At 40.8% G+C, this 20,182-nt stretch overlaps 1 protein-coding gene across 3 annotated transcripts in view; it reads right to left on the minus strand.

Moving 5' to 3' along the window:
- LOC147607317 (digalactosyldiacylglycerol synthase 2, chloroplastic-like) overlaps positions 1–6,520 on the minus strand; it is a 6,633-nt gene extending 113 nt beyond the window's left edge. Inside the window, exons 1-8 of one of the 3 annotated variants that reach the window (XM_086790661.1) lie at positions 6,347–6,520; positions 5,080–5,834; positions 4,938–4,970; positions 4,586–4,673; positions 1,861–2,357; positions 1,378–1,644; positions 924–1,270; positions 1–515 (exon numbers count right to left, since the gene is read on the minus strand). The exon at positions 1–515 is cut by the window's left edge and continues 113 nt beyond it. In XM_086790661.1, coding sequence (XP_086646787.1) covers positions 1–515; positions 924–1,270; positions 1,378–1,644; positions 1,861–2,357; positions 4,586–4,673; positions 4,938–4,970; positions 5,080–5,802 — 2,470 coding nt within the window. In that variant the 5' untranslated portion in view covers positions 5,803–5,834; positions 6,347–6,520. Of the gene's footprint in view, positions 516–923; positions 1,271–1,377; positions 1,645–1,860; positions 2,358–4,585; positions 4,674–4,937; positions 4,971–5,079; positions 6,313–6,346 lie in introns of those variants that run through there. The other 2 variants (XM_086790663.1, XM_086790662.1) reach the window with 2 other exon arrangements.
- Between the last annotated feature and the right edge of the window lie 13,662 nt (positions 6,521–20,182).

Here is a 20,182-nt window from a genome sequence, read left to right on the forward strand (position 1 = left end):
CCACTGCAGGAGGTGGAAGATGGAGATCTTTACTATGTTGTGAGTTATAGTTCATTGTACCAGGCAATGCACCAGAGATCAACCTTGCAGCCTCGTTTCCAGATGCCCAGAAATGTGCAAAAGCAAGCCCATTATCAACGAGGTCCGACAAGTTTGGCAATGACATTGACAAGGTCATTGTCTTCTTCTGAACAATGTCATCCGAGGTAACCATTTTAATCTCTTTTCTAGAAGGCCGATCTAGTTCAGCATACTCGATGAATCGATCCGTTGCTGCCTCCCAAGACAACATATACCGCTGCTCTGATGAAAGGGGTACTGGATTGGACGCCATTGCTTGATTCACTTTTTGGACAAACTCTTGAGAGGTTTTGTACATGAGGCAGTTGGGAAAGGACCGGAAAAACTCATTTGAAGGATGGTCAGCACAGACCACAATCTTTCCCATTGCAAGTGCTTCAGCTGTGGTGGTGCAAACAACATCGCTTATGCTTGGATTCACGAAAACCTTGTACCTGCTCAAATTGGAGTCAAATGAACCATTAGCATTTTGTATACAAGACTTCACTACATCCCCGTCAGTCTACTCATGCTCAAGCTCCCATTCAGCAATCCCAACACCAAATCTAGCTTCATGGTCTTGATTTCTCATATATCTGCGTGCATGTGGGTGACTGCCGGTATGGGTGCCTCTAGCTTCATGGTTCTCATTCTCATTCTTGAGAGACACAAGTCAAAGATAGATATTGATACATTGAGTGTGCGGGCAGGTAAGAGTGTGCTCGTGCACCACCCCCGCCCTCAGAGATGGGGGAGGCAGGGATCCAATTTTTCATAAAAAAGGAAGAGGCACACAATCAGAGCCACACTCTTTAAGCCCAGATAGCCATATTAGTAGAGTTGACAAATTTTTGCTTACTTACCCATGGAGTGAAGTATCTGCATGATCTCTTCCTTGATGGAACTTAAGACTCAAACCAAGCTTCTCAGCTTCAGCTTTTACTTCTGTGGAGTCCTCACCACTGCCATAGATATCCACACTAAGATTTTTCAGATCTTGTTGGTGCTTCTCGAGAAGATCGATTAGCTCCCTGTAACCTTTCCCCCACACCATCTTCCCAAGGAAGTATGCACCCTTCGAGAAGTTAGAAATCCCAAGCTCATCTTTGGCAGCTCTTTGACCAATATCAAGGAATTTTGGGCTGACTCCATGGACATTACATACAATTGATTTCGGGAGCTCTTGAGTAGCAGCAGACAACCTCAAAACCTGCGTACGTTCTATCACACTTAAGAGCAAAAACCATATCCAGTCCAACACTAAAAGATAGAAGCACTTAAACTATCTAACTGGTTCAATTGGTGTTTGTGCTTTACTTTGTGGCAATATATTCGTGATACCCAATTGTTGACATGCTCCAACAAAAAGGCTTGAAAGGCGCCATTCTTTTCCCTCTTGACATACTCTAGGTAATTAGTATGCACTACTCCAACAACATGCTGGAACTTATCAGTCCAGCGCTTTCCATGATGGTACCAATTCAGGTGCTCCGGTTCCTCCAGAACTGCAATGTCAGCTTCCTTGTCGGGGATGAAGCGAGATATATCACCTGCAGCTAAGATGCTTCTCTTTTCTTGAGAAAACTGCATTTGTGGCAAAAGAAAAAAAAACAAAAAAAAAGACTTAAAAATTCACATTGCAAAAAAAAAAAGACCAAATAAGATATACTTGAAATACAAGATTTTACAAATACAGGCACACATACATTTATTTATTTTTCTTGTGACTGCATGTGCGTGTGTGGACTGCTGACTTCTAAAGCAGTGGCAGTTCTCTACTAGTCAGCAGAAGAGGCTCACCTTTCCAGGGTAAAAGATCATCTTGAACTTTGGTTTAAATCCTACCCTTGCCTCTAGCCAGTTACGAATATAAACCTCTTGTTCCTCTGGCGACTCAAAGAACAGATTATTTGGATAGACAAAGCCCTGGTCATTTTTGCACAGCCATGGAACTAACAATGTCACAGCCTGCTTCCCGTTCTTGGCAAGATATGCGGCACGAAATAATGGATTTACAGCAGTCCCCGTCATCCATGGTAAACTGGCCGTTGTTACAATTGCAACATTTCGAACCCCCTGCTCTCTATCTTTCACGACCTGTTCACCCCACAATCCACCTTTGTAATGATAACCTGTACTTTGTACTACACTTGTGATTCTTAGATCTAATTCATCAGCCGCTTTTGCCGAATCTCTTGTTGCAAGCGGATCATCATGATTTGCTGAGGTGGTAGGAGAGCATAGCTGATCTTTCCGTTTGCATTTCTGCAGCAAGTCGCAAACCTTTTCTGCAACGTCTGTCCAAAGAAACAGGTAAACAAGCCATTCATTTAGAGGAACGACAAACAAAAACGTGCTGTGAAGAACTCCTAGTTTGTATAGATGACAATCCCCTTCTGACACAGTTGCATCCCCAATTATAAGTTTTCTCCTAGCATTCATGGCAATTTAAATGTCATGGCAGGCAAAGCTTTACCCACATTGTAAATTAGCCCAAGCCCACATGAAAAGAGTATATGGCCAAGATAGAAGAAAGTGATGTAGTTCTTCAAGCATGGGCCTCGACTGGAATAAAAAGAGAAGCATGCCATTAACTAACCATGCGGCAACCAAAAGTGGCAACAAAAGGAAAACGCAACAACTCAGCCAAATAGGCAATGGTATGACACACACCAACTCCCACCCTCACATAGATTCAAACTTCTCCCAAGCAATTTCAGGACCTTTCTGCACACAAAAACGAATGCTCAAATCATAGAGCATAACGGATGAAAATGAAACAAGTTTGAAGCTAAAAGGCAAGATAAAAGATGGCTGCAATCTTTGTTGGGTCTCTGAGTGTGAACAACCCTTGTTTGTGTGTGCGAACACTCACTTAAGTGAGTTAGTACATGTGAACCACCTCTTATAGCCACTTAAGTGTTTGTGTGTGTAAGCAGTGATGTCACTGGTATAGCCAAGTGTCACTGCCCCACCGACGAGTAGAGTGTTGAGAAAGATACAGCATTTCGCCACGCGCAAATACAATCTCTTGAGCTTTGTTCTCTTATCTCTCTACCCTTCTCTCATTACTACACACCACACCATGTATCAATTTGAACCTCCATGGCTGCTGGTCTGCTAACCCTAAAGATACCACAATCTTCACAATGGGCTTCGGAAGAGATAAAAGTCAAGAGAAAGCCATAGTGACCCAAAAAGATCCAAATCCAAATGTTGTTGAGGTCAAGAAATATTGCATATACAACATTACCTCCAATTTGGAGCACGAGATACACTCAGCCTAGATAAGCACTCTTTATCCTGAGCCAAAAGAAAGCCACAGATTGCGCTGGATAGTTAGACCTAGGTTGCTTGGTCCTGCCACCTCCTCATGCATTGACCAAAGGTAGAAAGGCATAAAAAATGAAAGCGTCCGTTAGTCTCTACAACAGGACCAAAGGCTTGCACCCTTTTCTATTGACATAATATAACCACTTATTGATGACCATTGTTACATCCCTAATTGGACTTAAGACCATCGTTAACTGAGGGTTACGATAATAGAGGTTAAGAGGGTGTGCTACCCCGAGGTCAAGGTTTTAGTTTAGTTATGTATACGGACTGATAGGACCTGCCCAAGAGGCAGGGCTAGCAAAGATGAGATCTAGATTGCCCTTTGTTCAATCAAATGCTAACTAGAGACTAATGATGGCTAAAAGTTAACAGTTGGCCAATAATATATACCTAGATGAATCCAGGAACATGCCCAAATTCACCTTATAAGAAAGTGCAATTTATAGCCTCACGGTAGTCATCCACAAGACAATAAACCATCAACTCCATCATGCATAGTATGGACTAGATACTATGACATCCCCACTAATGTCATCAGTACCCAATAGTGGGTGTAGAGCTTGGTATCGATATATGCTCCCACATCCCCACTAAAGTCATCAGTACCGAATAGTGGGTGTAGAGCTTGGTATCGATATATGCTCCCACACACACATACACACACACCACACACACCACACACACCATGCACACACACACACACACCACACACACCATGCACACACAAAGCATACATTCATACAAAGGTCTATGTACTGAGTTTCTATCAGAGATCTGGAGATACAGGGCAGACTCAGCCATAATTAAGCCTAGCACTAAGGATCATAACAAATAGAATGAATTATTACAACAAAAAGGTAGTTGATAGGACATATGCACCACTAAAGATAGAAAGAATTAACACAATATCAACTGGCTGCAACTTGGACGAAAACTTCACAACGTGAAATTTGCACGTCCGCTAATACAACATAAAGATATACCTAGATGAATCCAATAGCATGCCCAATTTCATAGATGTTTATTTTTCATGTTTTTTGACATCCATGGATCATATGTACTCAACTTCAGTCTCATAGACCCTTTGGGTCTTTCATAGACAATTAATACAATCTCTCTCTCTTTCTCTCTCTCTCTCTCTCTCTCTCTCTCTCTCACACACACACACACACAAAGAGATGAGACACACCTTTCTTCACACCAAATTGATCCAGCAGAGGCTCAGATTGTCTTACAAGATATGCCAAAAGTTCTGGCACATCCAGGGGAGCAACATCCTAAGCACAAGAAAGAGCTTCAGTTAGAACGAAGGCTGACAGACATAGACAGGTAGGTCAGACAGTTGACCTAAGGAAGCTCAAGAAAAGAGCATAAGCACAAGCTTATGCAGAGTTGCATACAAGAATAGATGAATAGCCCATGAAAATCACAACACCGACTGCAATTACACAAAGCAACCAATCAAGCTCATTTGCAAATGCCAAATATAATGAAAGTAGAGCAAATTGGCATTGCAGAGAAATATGCAAATTTGTAGGCACCTTTTCGTCCTCCAAACTTGATGGTGATAATCTCTGCAAGTACAAGGAACAAATGCAAGCATCAGCAGTGCCTAAGTGCCTAATGATCTTTGAATTGTGTAAAAGACCTACATACACTCAAGCTATGTGGCAATGACATTACCAAGTTTTTCTTGACATTCTCAAAAAGCTGAGTCTTCTTCAGGTTGACAATAAAATCAGACGGAAATCTACTAGCAGCAGCAGTGACCTCCAAGTCTCTCCAGCTCTCTCGCACACGTCTCAAGGGCTCCCACTCCTCTGGAGTGGGCCTTGTCTTCTTGGACCCCCAGTTGCTACTCTTAGAACCCTGCCATTCCCGAACTAGTGTTCGATTCCTCACCACACGCTGTGTCTTCATGCCCTCTGAGCCTTTCAAGTACAAATCCTCATCATTGACACGAGGAATGAGCGCACGGCGCAGCAAAGATAGGTCTGGCTTGGGCTGAGTTCCTGGCCGCCGCTCCACTAGCTGATTCTGCTGATTGGCCAGATCTGGATTGGAGTGAGAGCGCCGGAACTGAGACAGTGGCTTCCTCAAAAAATCCAGGTCTTCTAAATGTGACTTGTTGAGGACTGTGTAAAGGTCACCACCATTTTTGAAGGTCCTTAAGAGGCTTCCAGAAGTGTTGTTGTCTGATCCTAGATTGAGAGATGCCTTCCTGAAATTCTCAAGCTCTCTGTCGAATGAATTTGCCAGATCTGTAAATGACTTTGCCCTTGCCCTTATCCTCTTGATGTCCTCATCTGCACTTTTGCGAACATCCAGCCAGCTCTTGGAGATGAAGGACATGGCTTTCTCAGCCGTATCAGTCCTTACCTCTGAATCCATTCCCCATGGAGCCATGGCCAATGCTTACTTGATTCAAGCTCTAAATGCTGAAACAACACAAACTCCTCTTCAGACCCTAATGTCCTCTGCAGAAGAAAAGGGGGCACCTAAACACTAACTTTGTAAAGACAAAAAAAATGCCGCTCTAAACGGTAACATCTTTGATGCCCAAAAAGCAGTTTTTAGTCTGCTCTGAAGGAAAACATAAGCCACAATATACCCTGCTCTTCTCTAAGGGGCAGCTCCGGTGCTCCTTTGTGTCTTCCTAGGAAGCTACGGGGCATTTGGCTACTTTGTTGCATTAGGGTTTAGACTTAATTTCATCTGAAGCCACAGGAGGAGGCACCTAAACCCTAATCTTATCTGTCCAAAAAAAAAAAACAAAGCTAAAACACAATGCAGCAATAGAGGGAATCAAATCCTTTCCTTGTCTGAAGCAGGAAACGCTAAACTGAAGCAGAAACGTTAAAGGTAAGCTGAGACCATAGTAAGCCTGGCAGCGAGCACAAAGGGGGCGAAAACTCTAGAAAAATTCGAGCAGGACGAAGACAGAAATAACCTGAGGTGAAAACGGCCGCTGCAGTGCATCGGAAACTCGCGAATTCTACCCGCCATTGAAACTGAAGCAGGCCACAGCACCGTTTGTCTATTTATTTTCTTTTAAATTTTCTATGTTTTCCTGTCAAAAGCCCCAGCCGCAGACCACGTGGCAGTGGCCCATTCGATTTGCTATATTTCGGGCGCGTGGAGTGGGTCTAAAAACCCTTGTGACCTCACATTAATGTTGTTATATATATTGCACTTTTAGAAAAAAAATTCCCCACGCCTCCCCCAAAAAATAATAAAAAATTATAACCAGTGAAAAAACCTTCCAGCTCCACCTGTTTTTATTGAAAAAATGAATAGATTAACCTGCTTTACAACTAAACTTGAATCTTTAAATTCAAATTTATGCAAAATTACAACCGATTTTTCTCAATTTCAGTCGTGAAAATTTCACTAAAGGATGGTTTTTTTCTATGAAAGGCTCATGGAAGCAATTAGGGTCGGTTAAGGGAGGAGTAGTGTTAGATGGTCAAGTTTGAAGTTCGCATGTTAGTGAAGTAGTAACGAAAGCACTCTTGAGAGTCCCAAGGTCATGGGTTTGAGTCCTCCCTATGCAAGCCATGTGTGTGTGTTGTTCTTTCGAATTTCCAACCAACTCAAAAAAAAAAAAGGACCTTTGTCAAATTTGGCCCATTTGTAATACTACACACCCAAGTTACAAGAAATGCACTACTGCCCTACATCCCAGGTAAACTGTGTCGTGGGAAAACCATCGTGTAAGTTAACCCTACCATACCCTACTTAGAAAAAAATTGCAAATCGTCACCACCCGCTTGTTGCATAGAGGCGGTCAGCCACTCATGGCAAGCAATTGGGCTCATCCGTAGCCCACCATCTATGTTTTTTTCAACTCCTTCATAGTTCACATCATCAAGGCTAACAAGCATCCAAGATGGATCCTTGACCTTTATATGTAGCTTGTCTAAGTGTATTTGGGGACCTTAATTTGCTAATCCCAACTTGAGTAGGATGGATGATGTGCATTTGTTACTAGGTTGGTTGGTAATAAATCGATAGATATGATAAAAGAGGTACAATAGGACTGTAGGGTTGTCACATCAATCCAAAAAGACTATGGTTAGCACTCCACACGTGAAAAGTATGTAAAATAGGTTGAGGAAGGAAAGGAACAAAAAGATGAATAGTTTATTAATAGATAGGAAAAAGAATAAATTGATTTGATAAGGAAGAATGACCATGAGATGAATAGTTTATCATTATGAATTACATGTTGGGAATAATAATTTCAACAAGTTGCTTAAAAAGACATATTGCAATTTAAAGGGTGTGAAAGTGGTTGGTTTGGAGGATGCCCATAATCTTGAGGTGTTTGGATGAGCATAAAGAATGTGCTGCAAAAAATTAAGAGAGTCAGTAGTTATTCATTCTCGTTTCTCAATATCCAGTAGGAAGGACTTGTATCAACCATGGACTTCGTAAAATTAGAAAGATCGTCTTGAAATTTTTATTGCTCCTTTGTGGCTGTCCTGCTTTTGGTCAAAAGTTTCACCATCTTATTGAAGTCTGACCAAACCTTCTCACATAAAATTACAAGGCTTGAATTGGTGCAATCAAATGTTGTACATTTGCATAAATCCTTCCACAAGTTCCAAGGCTTGGTTGAGTCCTTGGCATTTTCTGGCTTCTCCAAAAAACGTCTTGCTTTATTTCCACTCATGGACATTTGTTGTGCAACCTCGTGATTCATGCTAGAGGTCTTTTTGTTAACAGTAATTTGCACATTGCCACCATGGCACCCAATTGAGTTGAGTAGTTGCTCTACTTTATGAAGAGCTTCTTCTTGTCACTCTTTGCCTTGCATGGTAAATGCATAATCTATGTGACACTTGAGCAAACGGTCAAACACACGCATGAATGTATGCAGTATACAGAAGTGGACATTCTTCAGGTCAAATGGAATTATAGGATTCCATTCTAGGTCTCTCAAATGCTTGTTTGGCACATCTAGCATGTTGGCAGACAGGACACCTCCAACCTAGTTGCCAGCAACATCGTCCATGGGGTCATGCTCAATATCTTGATTCTCAAGCATCCTCTTCTTTCCCGACTTTTGTTTGTTTTCCCTCACCATTCTCATGCACCACGGACAAGGATTTGGGGTGTTGGAACCTTCTGGACACCCAAGCAAGCACTTTATTGTCTTCAGGTCACCCCCCAAATGCCAATCTACTGTATAAGTGCCCTTGCCCTCTACCTCCAGTTTTTCTCCCTGAATCTGTGCTTTGATGACAGTGGTAATCCAGGGTATCCTATCAAACATCCAAGCGAGAACTTCATGTGTCTCTTTTGGTACTTCAAATGCCCCAAGCCACCATATCTCTTTCTCATATTGGACACTATATGAGGGAAGGTCTAGCTTGCAAATCCTCTCCCTATCAAGAGTTTGGTTGATCTCAGTATTCCCCTCAACTGTGTCTTCACTGAGAAAAGACGATAACTCTGAACTTTTTGCATACGCCATAGCCTCATTCATGAGTGTGATACTCATTCGCTCTATCCTCTTTCCTTTCACAATTTGACACTCATCCATTTTCAACACAAAGCTAACTTTGTCACCTTGCATGACAAACAAAATTAAATAAGCTTTGATTTTTCATAGACTTTTTCAACTACTTTGCAAGAGATAAAAGTTACTTACAATTATTAGGTAATCCATAGGATAAGATCATAACTTTTTGAAGACGTTGTAGATCAACAAATATATTGTTGAACTCGTTGTAAAGGAACCACAATATTACCATTATTGCCTTGCTTTTTTCCCCAAGCTCTAATGGTCAGCACATCATTGACGCAGTGGTACTCTTCAATCTTACGTTGCACATCTTCATTGCATGTCCTCTTTGCTAATCTTAATCTTCTTGGGGCAGGAAAAATATTTCGTGTGATGCCTTGTTTGTGAAGTAGTAATCGAGCTCGGTATCCTTTCGTGCTTATGCCCACTTCATCGCATGCATTCTGAACTTCCTCAATGCCTAAAATGTTAGTTATATCTTTATTATCTCATTTGCAAGTATCTATCGTACCTTCTTATAGAGTGGATCTCAAACTATAGAAAGAATGTCATGTTTTCTCACGCAACTACGTAACATATCTCCAATATCTTGAGGACCATTATCACCACACGTATGTTTAAGAAAGGTCCTGTAATGAACTAACAAAGATTACTTATAGCAGTAATATTATATAATGAACAGTTAATGAAAAAAATCAAACACTAGATACACTTTAATAAGAATAACTTATAACCAAAAATCAAACAAACCTTGCTACATGAATTCTTTGCTTGAGAGCACCACCACCAATGGCAAGTGTCTGAATGTTGTTCATTGTCCTCTTTCGCTCTCTGGCTCCCATGGGTGTGCTCTTCATACGCGAGATTATATCCTGTAACTTGAGGATGTGGTCCTCTTTCTCTTTGCCCTCTCTCTATAGCTATAAAATATTATTCTGTGCAATTTCAAGATCTTGTTGCACACTACTCAAAGTGACTTGCAAGCTATAAATTTGTGAGTTTAGAAATTGAACCTTCCATGCATCACATATACTCAAGCGTTTGCAATATCCAAGGAGCCCATTCTCACCCTCTCCAACAAAATGAATAAATGAGGATAGGTCTGTGAAAGGTGGAGAGAAATTTGAAGAAGGATCATTAGGATATAAATACCCATCAACCCAAAGATCCACATTACAATGACCCTGCTATCTTCTTTCTTGCTTCTCCTATGTATTTAGACGTTCTTTTCTGATAGGTGCATATTCATTCAAGATGCGAATATGCAAGTCTACCTTCCTCACTCGTGATGAATTTGAGGTGTTTGTTATTTTTGTGAGTGCTATAGTAGACACAATGGAAGATGGTAGATAGCTTGGATCTCAAAGAGAAGCTTGAAAGAGAGACCTACTACAATGAGAGAAGGGCTTGGGGGAGAGAGAGAGAGAGAGAGAGAGAGAGAGAGAGAGAGAATCTTTTAGTTGTTAAGTCAGACAAAGAGGAGATGTGATAGTAATCAATGAAGAAAATAATTTTTAGGTGGGTTTGCTATAAAATATAAATTTTAAATTGCTAACCTATCCGAAAATTTAAATTTAAATTAAACTTTTAAATAAAAAACGTAAGTTTTCCTTGTCTTTTAATGACTTGATTTAGAATTTGTGGGAACTTCAAAAATGCAATGAAAGTGTATTAAACAAGATTGTCTTTTAATGACTGTTGATATGAAATTTAGAGGGAACTTCAGAAACACAATGAAAGTGCATGTGATTGAAAGTTATTTTGAGACAATTATTTTGAATTGTAATAAAAAATATTTTTGGGGCCCCTATATGGACGAGATTGATGATGTTTCGAGAGTTTTAGTGGCTAGAAAGAGAATCCTAGAGTGAAAATCCTAGAGAGGGAAAACTAGAGAGATCCCCTACTTTTAGGGCCAAAAGTAGGCGTCATTATGAGGTTTGTCTCCTTGAGTCTCAATAAAATTAGTCTTAATTCCTTAAAATTAGGGATCCTTACAGGGCCCTTTTTACGTTCAAATTCCCCCTAATGCCACTAACAGAAAGTAAAACACTCATTAATCATCGGTGTTTGCATGGTTGCACTCAATAGAGGAGGGCACACTCTTCTTCTTAAGTGGGAGAAGCCACCATAGCCAAGCGTTAGGGAGGAAGCTATAATTGTGATTAGCATATTGATTAGTTATATCATTATTCCCCTTTATATACATGACCTCCCTTTTACACCACACTTAAAAGTGTCCATTGGCATGGCCACCCTAATTAATCACTAATTATGATTATAAGAGCTTGTGGGTGGAAACCTTAAGATTGGGGTTCCCCATGGCTTCGACAGTGCACCAATTTTTGTGAAGCCCTCTTAGGAGAGGCTAGAGCACATCTTGGTGCATCCTCACCTCATAGGAATTAGGCGGATTTGAACCGGTCAAGCTGTATGAGTTGTACGACCACGACTATCTAGAGACGATTTGGGGAAAAAGACAATGACGCGGCGATAGAGAGCTAATCAGCACAATTAGTGGTACAGGCAAAATTGTCTTGAGGTGTAAGAGAAGCCTGCGAAGCGGTTTGAGTTCAAGTGGAGCAAGTGGGGAGCATTGAATCCTCCACCAACCATGGGTATGGCTGGCAGCTTTAGAATCTAGTGAAAGATAGACATCCTAACATAGCCACATAACATTAATCTCAACCACCATGTATGTGGATGGCCATATTATCCATGTAATGGCTCATGTTTACACCAAAATGATGATAAATGATCAAAATAGTAATCAAGTAGCATCTGATGGTCTCAATGATATCACTCAAATGGCATGTGAGTGGCCATGAATGACATGAAATGTCATACGAGAGGTTATGTATGACATCCAAATGTTATCAAATGGCATGAAAATATTATCCCACAAGTTATATAGCTAGGGTTTGCTCAATGCCAAGTATGAGTGCATACGCGTGCATTATGACACCATTAAGGCATTCCATATAACTCATAGGCATGGCCAATAGCATATGTGTAAATGGCCAATATCATGGAAATTAGGGTTTCTTTGAGAAAGCCCCAAATCATGTCATAGGCATGAGGATTCAACCAAGTTTTGCATGAAATTGATGAAGACACTCACCCCAATGGCAAAATAAGGAAGCCTTGATGCTTGCAATAGTTGATGAAGCTCCATCTACTTGATGGAAAAACATGGACAACCGTTTCCCTTTCCGTTTGCTTGTTAGAGTAGAAGGTGGTGCTTTAGATTCTCAATGTAACTTATTTTCACCATTCCATAGGTTAGATAAGTTAAAATGAGCTTTAATGTGGCCTATCCATGATCTAAGGAACTCCATGAGCATGGAAGCTCACGAAAATCACTGCATGTGCTGTAAGTTTTGCCACCTTTGTTTTTAGGTTTTTGAGGGAGAAGGAGATGCCATTGAAGTAAGAGGTAAAGCCTTGGTTTCCCTATGTACCCTACATGAAGATATTCAAGCATAATAGTGTTGATTTCTATGGTTTGGGAGCTTCAAAGAGGGTTGAAATTGTCAAAACATAGGAGTCAAAAATTTGGGTAATTTTAATAATTAAGGGATCATAGCAAAGCTCTAATATCACTTATAAGAAAGTAGAACGCTCATTGCCCAAAGTTTGCATGGTTGCACTCAGTAGAGGAGGGCACACTCTTCTTCTCAAGTGGAAGAAGCCACCATAGCCAAGATTTTAATTATTAAAATTTGGGTAATTTTAATAATTAAGGGATCATAGCAAAGCTCTAATATCACTATAAGAAAGTAGAACACTCATTGCCCAGAGTTTGCATGGTTGCACTCAATAGAGGAGGGCACACTCTTCTTCTCAAGTGGAAGAAGCCGCCATAGCCAAGATTAGGGAGAAAACTATACTTGTGATTAACATATTAATTAGTTACACATTATTCCCCCTTTTTTCACTTACATACATGATCACCCTTTCACACACCACTTAAAATAAAATGACCCCTTTTTCTTCATAAACTTACGGTTTCTTTTCCAAAATTGGTTTTAAAAACCCCTCTTGGAAATGTAATTCTATAACTTTTTTGAATTAATATACCCCTCTTGATGAACTCACATGCTACACTTACATACTTTTAGGTGAACCCCCAAGTTCTCATGGGCCATGTCATTTCAAAGACAAGCATTGAGGCGGATCCAGAAAAAGTTCAAGCTCTTGTAGCCCTCCCATTACCGTCAACCACTCTTTCATGCAGAAGGTCAGGTACATGAGTAGGTTCATACATCTCCTCTCACAAGTAGTATTTCCATTATAATAGTTGACATATCAGAGTGCTTTTACATGGGGAGAAGAGGATGAAATGTCCTTCTAGGAGGTAAAAAATGTTCTCAGATCTTTGCACACCATTTCACTACCTAGATGGGATGACACATTTTATGTTAATCCTACTGTTAGGATAGATACACTAGGAGCTATGCTTATGTAGAAAGACCCCCACACCTCATTTATGAAGCATGTGTATTTCGTTAGTTTGATAATGACTCTTGCTGAGAAAGGGTACACAATAATAGAACAAATGGTCTTGGCCTTAATTTTTTTCTTTCGAGAGGTTTTGCCCCTATCTCTTGCCTAGGCAGTTTGTGGTGATCAATGTAGAGCCAACTTTCCCTTATGTACTGTAGCACATGGACACTTTTGCCAGGATAGCAAAGTGGGTAGTTCAGATTCAGGATTATGACTACAGTTTTATTGTTGAAGATAGCACTAGGGCATGCTTGGTTGATATCCTCACAGATAGGTGTCATGAGAAAAAGCTCACACTGAAGCCAAAAGAGCCCCCCTTAATCCTTCCACAGGTAGATTTTGAAAAGATGCAGGGGGGAAGAGAGCTTGAGCTCTTGCAAGCACACACACACTCACAAAACCCTAATAGAGAACACACAAGGTGAGAGGCTGAAAATCTTCTTCTTCTTCACTCAACACACCATATACAAGATAAGAGTACACACAATATGAAAGGTACTCAACCAAATACATACAAGGGTTCTCTATAGTGTGAACCCAACTAAATGAGCTGGCGCTATAACTATGCCAGTCTCTAGAATGGCTGTCACACAGCCTATCATCCCACTGGCCACATATCACCCAAGATCTCACCAACCATGCCAGTGGTGTAAGTGTGGGGCCTATCCCCCAGGCGGGTCATCAGTGTCCACCACCTCACTAGACGAGCTCGATATCTCAACACTCCCCCTCGAGCTCAACTCCATCTCATGTACACCAAGTGAAGCCCTGAATCTGCGGAGCTTCTCTGTACCCAATGCTTTGGTGAAGATGTCAGCTACCTGATCCTGTGTGCTGACATAAACAAGGTCAAGGTCTCCTGCCAAGACCTTCTCTCTAATAAAATGGTAGTGGACCTCTATATGCTTCGTGCAAGCATGAAAAACTGGGTTCCTGGCCAACTGTATACTACTAATGTTGTCACAGAAAATGACAACTTGTCTATTGATAGACCCAAATTTGCAAGTAGCTTTCTCAACCAAGCTACCTCACATGCTGTCATAGCAGCTCCTCTGTACTCTGCCTCTGTACTAGATAGAGCAACCGTAGGCTGCTTCTTGCTGCTCCAAGTCACAGCAGCACTCCCCAAAGAAAACATGAAGCCACTAGTAGATCTTCTATCTGAGATATTACCAGCCCAATCAGCATCTGTGTACCCATGTACACATATCTCTGTCCTAGTCTCATAGAATAGTCCACAATGCAAAGTAGACCTCACATACCTCAATATGCGTCTCAATGCATCCAAATGCGGTTTCCGTGGAACCTGCATAAACTGACTCACCAACCTAACAGCATAGCTCAAATCTGGTCTGGTGATCGTCATGTAGATCAAACTTCCTACTATGCGCCTATACATAGTAGGATCCTCCAAAATCTCTCCTAAATCTGCACTCAACTTGCCATTCTGATCCAATGGCACGGAAATAGGCTTACAGCCTGTCATACCATACTTGGACAACATGTCGAAGCCATATTGTCTCTGCAGTAATCCAATACCATGTGGTGACCTAATCACCTCAATGCCCAAGAAATATCTGAGCTCCCCCAGATCCTTCATCTTGACCTTCTGTCTAAGCAAGATCTTTACATCAAAGATCTCTGCATCATGGTCCCCTGTAATGATCAAGTCATCTACATAGATGACAACAAGCACAACCCCTCTATCACCATGTCTTACATACAGCAAGAAATCTGCATTGGCTACATGAAAGCCAATAGTGACAAGATATTCAGAAATCTTGTCAGACCATGCTCTTGGTGCTTGTTTTAAGCCATATAAGGCTTTCTTCAACCTGCAAACATGCTCGGGGTGACTCACATCCTCATAACTAGGTGGCTGCAACATATACACCTCTTCTTGCAAATCCCCATGCAAGAATGCATTCTTTACATCCATCTGATATGAGGACCATTGCTTTGACGCAGCCATTGCTATCACAACCCTCACTGTTGCCATCTTGGCAACTGGGCTGAAAGTTTCCTCATAATCAATGCCATATGTCTACACATATCCTTTGGCTACCAACCTAGCCTTATACCTGTTTATGCTTCCATCACTGTTATGTTTTACTTTGTACACCCACTTGCATCCAATGGCTTTCTTGCCTTCAGGCAATTGCACTAAATCCCAAGTTTTATTTCCATATAGTGCATCCATCTCCTCATCCATAGCTTTCTCCCAACACACATTTCTAACAGCCTCATCAATGCATGTGGGCTCTACAACCTGCACAACCTTTGCCATATATGCATAGTGATGTGCCACATAACCATCATAGGTAAACCTCTGCACAGGGTTTTTCACTCTCCCAGATCTTCGCAGCTTTTCATTCATGGCTTCCATAGCCTTCTTTACACCAGGTGTTCTCATAGTAGCTGGGATCCCAAGCTCCTCATCAAGGTTCATATCTGAGCCACTAGACTCTCCATCAACATGAGAATGCCCTGTAGAAATGTCAGGCATACCAAGGGGCTCAACCACTTTCTCTTTTCCTTTACGTGATGTACTAATCACATTTGCAGGACTGGAATTATGATGCAGCTTTCCACTCCATGGTCTATCAACAACAGACCCACTAGACGAGGACTCTCCTGGTCCACTCAAAGACTGTGATTGCTGACCTGCATTCTGTGCAACCACACTTCCACTCACATCAGCCCCAACAGCTTCTTTTTCAGCAGCATACCAGCTGCTCATCTCATCAAAGACAACATCCCTGCTTAACCTCAACTCACGTGTAGCAGGGTTATAACACCTGTATCCCTTTTGCTCAAGGGAATATCCAATAAGAACACATTTTTCAGCTTTTGAATCCAGCTTAGTTCTCAGCTCATCTGGCACATGCACATATGCAATGCATCAAAAAACTTTCAGATGAGACAAATCAGGTTTTCTGCCAGTAAAGCTCTCCTCTAGAGTTACATCATGTATGGCTGCAGTTGGAGTCCTGTTCATGATGTATACTGCTGCAGAAACAGTCTCAGCCCAATAGCTATGCGGTATATTCTTCTCTTCCATCAATGCTCGCGCAATCTCAGCAATGTGCCTGTTTTTCCGCTCAGCAACTCCATTTTGCTGCGGAGTGTATCGGCATGTAAACTATCTCCGAATACCATTCTTCTTTAAAAATTCAGAGAACTCATTAGAGAAGTACTCTCAAATGTCACAACTAGTGACTTCAATATGCATACATACACCCAATGGCAACTATTGACCTCTTTGTAGCACCCACAGTGTCTGCACAGCCAATCTGTCTTCCTGCAGTTCTTAAAACAGAGTTCTGTAGAGAATCGATGACTTACCTGCAGTGCTCGAAATCGCCTGCTTTCTAAAAAACGGAGGTCCAGACGCGCCCGAAACGCATTTTCTGCCCGAAAAATTTCGTTCGATAGGACAGTATAGTTGTCCTATAGCTTTACTCCCGCGAAGAAAGCTCCTCAATCAGAGATCGTTTGTCTGTGCCTCCCGTAGAGCTCCCGAGCGACAAGGGTGTAGTCACCAACACAAATAGGGAAGAGTAGTTGAAGCTCTTACCCTTGTACTGCTTCCTGTGGTTCTCTTACTTGTATCTCAGACCTTAGCACGAACTTGGCTCTGATACCATGAAAAGATGCAGGGGGGAAGAGAGCTTGAGCTCTTGCAAACAAGCACACACACACTCAATCACAAAACCCTAATAGAGAACACACAAGGTGAGAGGCTGAAAATCTTCTTCTTCTTCACTCAACACTCAACACACCATATACAAGATAAGAGTACACACAATATGAAAGATACTCAACCAAATACATACAAGGGTTCTCTATAGTGTGAACCCAACTAAATGAGCTGGCGCTATAACTATGCCAGTCTCTAGAATGGCTGTCTGTTAAAACCCTAAGATCTCTCTAGATAATTGTTATGCATAAAACATACATAAATCAGGCATAAACTCAACCACCCAACCACCCCCGAGCCCAAGGGATGCACACATGAATAATGAATAAAATACATCATACCTCTACCTTGATGTCCCATACCATCAAGAGGTATAATGCAATCCAATAGCATGTAGCTATAGTGTGAAATGGTAGGTGAGTAGATATGGACCTCTACACAAGAGACCATAGCATAAGCCTCCAAGCCCTCAAGCTCCAAGTCCCCCTTGAGTGTGCCCCATGCCCCTATTATATAGGAGGGCCCTCAAGTGACTCTTGACTTTCCATTCCTCATGTGTGACCCTTGGATGCCTGACCCTAACCTTAAACCTTAAGGTTAGTCCTAACCCATGCTCCACTAGAGCTTATTCCCATGCTCCCATGCTCACAAGCCTAATGTGGGTTAGCCTCCTAGTATATGTACACATAATGTGTATATAACATACCACACATAATGTACATATAACATACTTTCCCTCTCTCAAAACATTGCACTCTTGCAATGAAAAGAAGGAGAACTGCGTTGAACAATCTCAACCGACTCCCAAGTCGAATTCTCAATTTCCCTATCTTTCCACCTTATTTTAACCTCAGGGATTAGTCAACTACAAAGTTTCCTTTCCCTGAATTCAAGTACCTTATCAGGTTCATGTGGAACATAGGATAATTCATCGACTTCAACGAGTTCTTGAGGAGTGACTGTGTCATCCTCACCTCCCAGTTTCCCTTTCGATCTATCGATATGAAAGACTGGATGAACTCTAACAATTGGAGATAGTTTTAGTTCATACGCAACCGTGCTAATCCGATATATAACTCGAAATGGACCACAATATCTAGGAGATAAATTCGAGTATTTTTCCATTGACAAAGTCTGAAAATCTTTAGGAACATTAAAATAAACCAACGCTCTTGGTTCAAAAGACCGAGATGAGCGTCCCCTGTCAGCATAAAACCGTGCCCTATCATGAGCACTCCTGATAGAATCCCGAGCTTCGGTCAGAATTTCCTGCATATCTCGCAAGAAATCCCTCGATGCATCAAGCTCGATGTCCTTAAGACTGACATCAATAGGTGCCCTGGGTTAATACCCATACATAAGTATGCACGGACTAAAAAATAATAGCCGTAAATTTAGAACTGTTATAGGCAAATTCCATCATTGGAAGATATTTCCCAATATGATGATTTTCTAGAGACATATGCACAAAGCATATACACTATAATCTGATTCATACACTCTGTTTGCCCATCAGACTACTGCGGATGATTAGAACAATTCACATTCAAAGTAACTTCCTCGTTGTAAACCATTCAGAATAAAGTAGGAAAACATGGCATTATAACAGCAGAAACCAGGGATTCATCGGCGCCCCGACATATCCACATCTGCATATGGAATAATCAACGTCTCGAGTTATCCATATCAACATAGAGAGTCATCAACGTCTCGATGAGTCACATATATCCATCCGTAAACCTATCAGGTTGATTGTGTAAATCACCTAAAGTACGGAACTAGAGAAAGAAATGCCAACAAAGGAAGAATCCAAATTTCCTTATTCGAACACAACAAGATAAACTTGTTTGAACTCTAAAGAAAGAGATTTCAACAAGTGAAAATGCCGACGAGATTTTCCTCATCAAAACATGTAGGTTATAGATAAAAGAAGTTTATCTAAAGAATGCCTTCTAGTGAATTTAGAAAATAAGATTGTCTTTGAATGTTGAGGTCAACATGCTAAGTGATGTAAGCAAAGCAACAATCTTGAGTCCAAATTATCCCATAAGATAATATATGTGAGGGATCACTAGCGTCCCATACCACCATGATACCACCCATACATACCTTAACAATTTGAAACTCCCTAGTATGCCGTCTAGGAAAATATGAATAAAATCCTGTATAAAAGGAATAAGATGGCCTTATCCAGACTTTCACATACTAAACCTGTCTCTATATACTTGAGACTACATCAAGGAGTAAATCCTTTTGAGTACATCATTAGAAAAGAAATTGAATTATTGGCGCCTTTCTAATGATAACTACCCAAAACACCATAAAGTTAGGGTAGAAAAATAACTCACCTAGATACATAAGCAACTAGGTATCCGAGTTGGAATATATACAAGAGTATAAGAAATATACTCCAAAATTATGTGCAGGCAAATGCTACCTTCAAGCACATGTAAATATTCAAAAGATCAAAAGATCCTTATAAATCCATGGATAAAAGCATAGAAGCTCCTCCAATCCATAAAAACCATAGTTGATCATAAAAATCAATGCATACCATCTAATGGACATAAATCATGCCAAAAGAAGCATTAAAATTGGTGGCCAACTCATCAATCTGGAGTATATGAACATTGTGTTGTTCAAATAAAACTCCAAAGTAAGAAAGTGAAACACGTATGTAGCACTTAATAAAAAACCCCTAGATACAAGTGATCTAGGCAGAACCTGATGAGTCCATAAAACTTGGAAAACATCCAATAAAAATCCACCAAAATAAATCGATCAACTAACCCATGATAGACTTTGTCTTAGGCTTAAGAAATTAAGCACAATCCACACTTTAATAAGTGCAAAATAAATTATCATGGAAAAGTGTCAAAGGTGAAACACACTTTGAACGAAAATTATAGCCATCAAAAGAAATTAAGGAACATGTCCAAAAAGAATGGCTAAACAATGGTAAAAAATCATGAATACATCGTTTAGAATTAATCCAAACATAAATATCCATTAATACGAGATATAATCGTATTAATAATATGCGAATAACA

The sequence above is a fragment of the Cibotium barometz genome, chromosome 55 (assembly GCF_041138505.1).
Source record: "Cibotium barometz isolate CiBa-2024 chromosome 55, ASM4113850v1, whole genome shotgun sequence".
In the NCBI taxonomy this organism is placed as follows: Eukaryota; Viridiplantae; Streptophyta; class Polypodiopsida; order Cyatheales; family Cibotiaceae; genus Cibotium; species Cibotium barometz.